The sequence below is a fragment of the Bombina bombina genome, chromosome 7 (genome assembly GCF_027579735.1).
Source record: "Bombina bombina isolate aBomBom1 chromosome 7, aBomBom1.pri, whole genome shotgun sequence".
Lineage (NCBI taxonomy): Eukaryota > Metazoa > Chordata > Amphibia > Anura > Bombinatoridae > Bombina > Bombina bombina.
Window position 1 is genome coordinate 603,718,414 of NC_069505.1, and position 7,744 is coordinate 603,726,157.

At 37.8% G+C, this 7,744-nt stretch overlaps 1 protein-coding gene across 1 annotated transcript; it reads left to right on the top strand.

Moving 5' to 3' along the window:
• Positions 1–6,491: 6,491 nt before the first annotated feature.
• On the top strand, positions 6,492–7,424 carry LOC128636677 (olfactory receptor 1019-like). Its single transcript, XM_053689667.1, has one exon. It carries the CDS (start codon positions 6,492–6,494, stop codon positions 7,422–7,424), a length of 933 nt encoding a protein of 310 aa, XP_053545642.1.
• The last annotated feature ends 320 nt before the right edge of the window (positions 7,425–7,744 follow it).

The window sequence follows — 7,744 nt, forward strand, 5'->3', positions numbered from 1 at the left end:
GTCATGTAGTACTAATGTTATACATTAGCAAGAGCAATAGATGGCAGCACTATTTCCTGTCATGTAGTACTAATGTTATACATTAGCAAGAGCACTAGATGGCAGCACTATTACCTGTCATGTAGTACTGATGTTATACATTAGCAAGAGCACTAGATGGCAGCACTATTTCCTGTCATGTAGTACTGATGTTACACATTAGCAAGAGCACTAGATGGCAGCACTATTTCCTGTCATGTAGTACTAATGTTACACATTAGCAAGAGCACTAGATGGCAGCACTATTTCCTGTCATGTAGTACTAATGTTATACATTAGCAAGAGCACTAGATGGCAGCACTATTTCCTGTCATGTAGTACTAATGTTATACATTAGCAAGAGCACTAGATGGCAGCACTATTTCCTGTCATGTAGTACTAATGTTATACATTAGCAAGAGCACTAGATGGCAGCACTATTTCCTGTCATGTAGTACTAATGTTATACATTAGCAAGAGCACTAGATGGCAGCACTATTTCCTGTCATGTAGTACTAATGTTATACATTAGCAAGAGCACTAGATGGCAGCACTATTTCCTGTCATGTAGTACTAATGTTATACATTAGCAAGAGCACTAGATGGCAGCACTATTTCCTGTCATGTAGTACTAATGTTATACATTAGCAAGAGCACTAGATGGCAGCACTATTTCCTGTCATGTAGTACTGATGTTACACATTAGCAAGAGCACTAGATGGCAGCACTATTTCCTGTCATGTAGTACTAATGTTACACATTAGCAAGAGCACTAGATGGCAGCACTATTTCCTGTCATGTAGTACTAATGTTATACATTAGCAAGAGCACTAGATGGCAGCACTATTTCCTGTCATGTAGTACTAATGTTATACATTAGCAAGAGCACTAGATGGCAGCACTATTTCCTGTCATGTAGTACTAATGTTATACATTAGCAAGAGCACTAGATGGCAGCACTATTTCCTGTCATGTAGTACTAATGTTATACATTAGCAAGAGCACTAGATGGCAGCACTATTTCCTGTCATGTAGTACTAATGTTATACATTAGCAAGAGCACTAGATGGCAGCACTATTTCCTGTCATGTAGTACTAATGTTATACATTAGCAAGAGCACTAGATGGCAGCACTATTTCCTGTCATGTAGTACTAATGTTATACATTAGCAAGAGCACTAGATGGCAGCACTATTTCCTGTCCTGTAGTACTAATGTTATACATTAGCAAGAGCACTAGAGGGCAGCACTATTTCCTGTCATGTAGTAATTATGTTATACATTAGCAAGAGCACTAGATGGCAGCACTATTTCCTGTCATGTAGTACTAATGTTATACATTAGCAAGAGCACTAGAGGGCAGCAGTATTTCCTGTCATGTAGTACTAATGTTATACATTAGCAAGAGCACTAGAGGGTAGCACTATTTCCTGTCATGTAGTATTAAAGTTATACATTAGCAAGAGCACTAGAGGCCAGCACTATTTCCTGTCATGTAGTACTAATGTTATACATTAGCAAGAGCACTAGATGATAGCACTATTTCCTGTAATGTAGTACTAATGGTATACATTAGCAAGAGCACCAGATGGCAGCACTATTTCCTGTTATGTAGTGCTAATGCTATACATTAGCAAGAGCACTAGATGGCAGCACTTTTTCCTTTCATGTAGTACTAATGTTACACATTAGCAAGAGCACTAGATGGCAGCACTATTTCCTGTTATGTAGTGCTAATGTTATACATTAGCAAGAGCACTAGATGGCAGCACTATTTCCTGTCATGTAGTACTAATGTTATACATTAGGAAGAGCACTAGATGGCAGCACTATTTCCTGTCATGTAGTACTAATGTTATACATTAACAAAAGCACTAGATGGCAGCACTATTTCCTGTCATGTAGTACTAATGTTATACATCAGCAAAAGCACTAGAGGGCAGCACTATTTCCTTTCATGTAGTACTAATGTTATACATCAGGAAGAGCACTAGATGGCAGCACTATTTCCTGTCATGTAGTACTAATGTTATACATTAGGAAGAGCACTAGATGGCAGCACTATTTCCTGTCATGTAGTGCTAATGTTATACATTAACAAGAGCACTAGATGGCAGCACTATTTCCTGTCATGTAGTACTAATGTTATACATTAGCAAGAGCACTAGATGGCAGCACTATTTCCTGTCATGTAGTACTAATGTTATACATTAGCAAGAGCACTAGAGGGCAGCATTATTTCTTGTCATGTAGTACTAATGTTATACATTAGCAAGAGCACTAGATGGCAGCACTATTTCCTGTCATGTAGTATTAATGTTATACATTAGCAAGAGTACTAGATGGCAGCACTATTTCCTGTCATGTATTACTAATGTTATACATTAGCAAGAGCACTAGATGGCAGCACTATTTCCTGTCATGTAGTATTAATGTTATACATTAGCAAGAGCACTAGATGGCAGCACTATTTCCTGTCATGTAGTACTAATGTTATACATTAGCAAGAGCACTAGATGGCAGCACTATTTCCTGTCATGTAGTACTAATGTTATACATTAGCAAGAGCACTAGATGGCAGCACTATTTCTTGTCATGTAGTACTAATGTTATACATTAGCAAGAGCACTAGATGGCAGCACTATTACCTGTCATGTAGTACTAATGTTATACATTAGCAAGAGCACTACAAGAGCACTAGATGGCAGCACTATTTCCTGTCATGTAGTACTAATGTTATACATTAGCAAGAGCACTAGATGGCAGCACTATTTCCTGTCATGTAGTACTAATGTTATACATTAGCAAGAGCACTAGATGGCAGCACTATTTCTTGTCATGTAGTACTAATGTTATACATTAGCAAGAGCACTAGATGGCAGCACTATTTCTTGTCATGTAGTACTAATGTTATACATTAGCAAGAGCACTAGATGGCAGCAGTATTTCCTGTCATGTAGTACTAATGTTATACATTAGCAAGAGCACTAGAGGGTAGCACTATTTCCTGTCATGTAGTATTAAAGTTATACATTAGCAAGAGCACTAGAGGCCAGCACTATTTCCTGTCATGTAGTACTAATGTTATACATTAGCAAGAGCACTAGATGATAGCACTATTTCCTGTAATGTAGTACTAATGGTATACATTAGCAAGAGCACCAGATGGCAGCACTATTTCCTGTTATGTAGTGCTAATGCTATACATTAGCAAGAGCACTAGATGGCAGCACTTTTTCCTTTCATGTAGTACTAATGTTACACATTAGCAAGAGCACTAGATGGCAGCACTATTTCCTGTTATGTAGTGCTAATGTTATACATTAGCAAGAGCACTAGATGGCAGCACTATTTCCTGTCATGTAGTACTAATGTTATACATTAGGAAGAGCACTAGATGGCAGCACTATTTCCTGTCATGTAGTACTAATGTTATACATTAACAAAAGCACTAGATGGCAGCACTATTTCCTGTCATGTAGTACTAATGTTATACATCAGCAAAAGCACTAGAGGGCAGCACTATTTCCTTTCATGTAGTACTAATGTTATACATCAGGAAGAGCACTAGATGGCAGCACTATTTCCTGTCATGTAGTACTAATGTTATACATTAGGAAGAGCACTAGATGGCAGCACTATTTCCTGTCATGTAGTGCTAATGTTATACATTAACAAGAGCACTAGATGGCAGCACTATTTCCTGTCATGTAGTACTAATGTTATACATTAGCAAGAGCACTAGATGGCAGCACTATTTCCTGTCATGTAGTACTAATGTTATACATTAGCAAGAGCACTAGAGGGCAGCATTATTTCTTGTCATGTAGTACTAATGTTATACATTAGCAAGAGCACTAGATGGCAGCACTATTTCCTGTCATGTAGTATTAATGTTATACATTAGCAAGAGTACTAGATGGCAGCACTATTTCCTGTCATGTATTACTAATGTTATACATTAGCAAGAGCACTAGATGGCAGCACTATTTCCTGTCATGTAGTATTAATGTTATACATTAGCAAGAGCACTAGATGGCAGCACTATTTCCTGTCATGTAGTACTAATGTTATACATTAGCAAGAGCACTAGATGGCAGCACTATTTCCTGTCATGTAGTACTAATGTTATACATTAGCAAGAGCACTAGATGGCAGCACTATTTCTTGTCATGTAGTACTAATGTTATACATTAGCAAGAGCACTAGATGGCAGCACTATTACCTGTCATGTAGTACTAATGTTATACATTAGCAAGAGCACTACAAGAGCACTAGATGGCAGCACTATTTCCTGTCATGTAGTACTAATGTTATATATTTGCAAGAGCATTAGATGGCAGCACTATTTCCTGTCACGTAGTACTAATGGTATACATTAGCAAGAGCATTAGATGGTAGCACTATTTCCTGTCACGTAGTACTAATGGTATACATTAGCAAGAGCACTAGATGGCAGCACTATTTCCTGTCATGTAGTAGTAATGTTATACATTAGCAAGAGCACTAGATGACAGCACTATTTCCTGTCATGTAGTACTAATGTTATACATTAGCAAGAGCACTAGATGGCAGCACTATTTCCTGTCATGTAGTACTAATGTTATACATTAGCAAGAGCACTAGATGGCAGCACTATTTCCTGTCATGTAGTGCTAATGTTATACATTAGCAAGAGCACTAGATGGCAGCACTATTTCCTGTCATGTAGTACTAATGTTATACATTAGCAAGAGCACTAGATGGCAGCACTATTTCCTGTCATGAAGTACTAATGTTATACATTAGCAAGAGCACTAGATGGCAGCACTATTTCCTGTCATGTAGTACTAATGTTATACATTAGCAAGAGCACTTGAGGGCAGCACTATTTCCTGTCATGTAGTATTAATGTTATACATTAGCAAGAGCACTAGATGGCAGCACTATTTCCTGTAATGTAGTGCTAATGTTATACATTAGCAAGAGCACTAGAGGGCAGCATTATTTCCTGTCATGTAGTACTAATGTTATACATTAGCAAGAGCACTAGAAGGCAGCACTATTTCCTGTCATGTAGTATTAATGTTATACATTAGCAAGAGCACTAGAGGGCAGCACTATTTCCTGTCATGTAGTGCTAATGTTATACATTAGCAAGAGCACTAGATGGCAGCACTATTTCCTGTCATGTAGTGCTAATGTTATACATTAGGAAGAGCATTAGATGACAGCTCTATTTCCTGTCATGCAGTACTAATGTTATACATTAGCAAGAGCACTAGATGGCAGCACTATTTTCTTTCATGCAGTACTAATGTTATACATTAGCAAGAGCACTTGAGGGCAGCACTATTTCCTGTAATGTAGTACTAATGTTATACATTAGCAAGAACACTAGATGGCAGTACTATTTCCTGTCATGTGGTACTAATGTTATACATTAGCAAGAGCACTAGATGGCAGCACTATTTCCTGTAATGTAGTACTAATGTTATACATTAGCAAGAGCACTAGATGGCAGCACTTTTTCCTGTCATGTAGTACTAATGTTATACATTAGCAAGAGCACTAGATGGCAGCACTTTTTCCTGTCATGTAGTACTAATGTAATACATTAGCAAGAGCACTAGAGGGCAGCACTATTTCCTGTCATGTAGTACTAATGTTATACATTAACAAGAGCACTAGATAACAGCACTATTTCCTGTCATGTAGTAATAATGCTATACATTAGCAAGAGCACTAGAGGGCAGCACTATTTCCTGTCATGTAGTGCTAATGTTATACATTAGCAAGAGCACTAGATGGCAGCACTATTTCCTGTCATGTAGTACTAATGTTATACAGTAGCAAGAGCACTAGAGGGCAGCACTATTTCCTGTCATGTAGTACTAATGTTATACATTACCAAGAGCACTAGATGGCAGCACTATTTCCTGTCATGTAGTACTAATGTTATACATTAGCAAGAGCACTAGATGGCAGCACTATTTCCTGTCATGTAGTACTAATGTTATACAGTAGCAAGAGCACTAGATGGCAGCACTATTTCCTGTCATGTAGTACTAATGTTATACATTACCAAGAGCACTAGATGGCAGCACTATTTCCTGTCATGTAGTACTAATGTTATACATTAGCAAGAGCACTAGATGGCAGCACTATTTCCTGTCATCTGGTACTAATGTTATACATTAGCAAGAGCACTAGATGGCAGCACTATTTCCTGTCATGCAGTGCACACTACCTACCTAGGTATCTTTTCAATAAAGAATAATCCTTTAATAGATTGTGATAATTTGTTGCTGTATTCGTCGCACAGAGAATGTTCCTTTACTAAAAGAACATTCTCTTTGGGAATCATAATTATGAAAGAAACAGTTTGGGTTTCATATCTCTTTAAACACAAAAACATCAGATAACTTCTTTATAGATAAAATATATATTTGTTTCTTTAATTTTCTTCCAAAGAAAACATCACATGTGAAGATATGAAAACGACCATGTCCCCTCGAGAATTTCACCTAAGGACATTTTTCAGCACAACAGATATTCAGCTTCCGCTTTTCCTTTGTGTTTTACTCATGTACCTGCTCTCCGTGCTTGGAAATCTAATTATTAGTTTACTAATATGTTTAGTGTCCCAACTGCACACACTGATGTATATCTTCCTGTGCTGTCTATCGATCCAGGACATTGTTTATGTTTCCACTGTTTTACCAAAGTTGTTAGCCATTACAATCACCGGTGACACCATTATTTCTTTCTCCGGATGTTTCACCCAAATATTTTTATTTGCTTTCTGCATTGATGCAGAATTTTTCCTTCTAACCTCCATGGCTTATGACCGCTATGTTGCCATTTGCATCCCGCTCCGATACTCTTTATTAATGAACAAACGGGTGTGTGTCATATTGATATCTACTTCCTGGTTTGCTGGTTTCTTGAACTCTTTGATGTTTACTTTGCTAATGTTCAATTTAACTTTTTGCAATCCCCAAGAAATCAATCACTTCTTTTGTGATGCCCCAACAATGCTGAAACTCTCCTCTACTGATACTGCCATTATTAGGACTTTGATATCAATTGAAGGAGTATCCCTTGGGCTATTACCATTTATATTAATTTTAACCTCCTATATGTACATACTATCTACCATTTTGAAGATCCAGTCTTCATCAGGAAGACTCAAGACCTTCTCCAGCTGCTCCTCACATCTTACCGTTGTTGTACTTTTCTACGGGACATCTCTTACCTTATACATGAAACCAGAGTCAGGAAACTCCCAAGAGCTAGACAAACTGCTTTCCATGTTGTATGTTATTGTGGTTCCGATGCTAAATCCATTAGTGTACAGCTTAAGGAACAGGGAGGTAATAAAAGCCATGAACAAAATACTTGGCAAAAATATTTTCCAAAGATGATAGTGTTCACATTCATATAAAATGTAACTGCCTTGCCCATATGGACATAGATCTACGTCATGTAGTACAAAATCCATTGTACCGCAAAACATAGATCTATGTCCATAATGATGGAAGCCAAACAGTCAGTTGACAACTAAGACTTGCTGCTTGTGAACTTCCAGCATCTGCTTTCATATGGTAGCAGAGCACCATGAGTGCTCCATTACCAATGAAGACAGATTGCCAGATTGTTACCGACAGCAACACTGTATGTGCCACTTTCTGTAACTATCTCTGTTGGTTCAAGTTAAAAGTGTGGGAGGGAAGGCAGGAGGTGG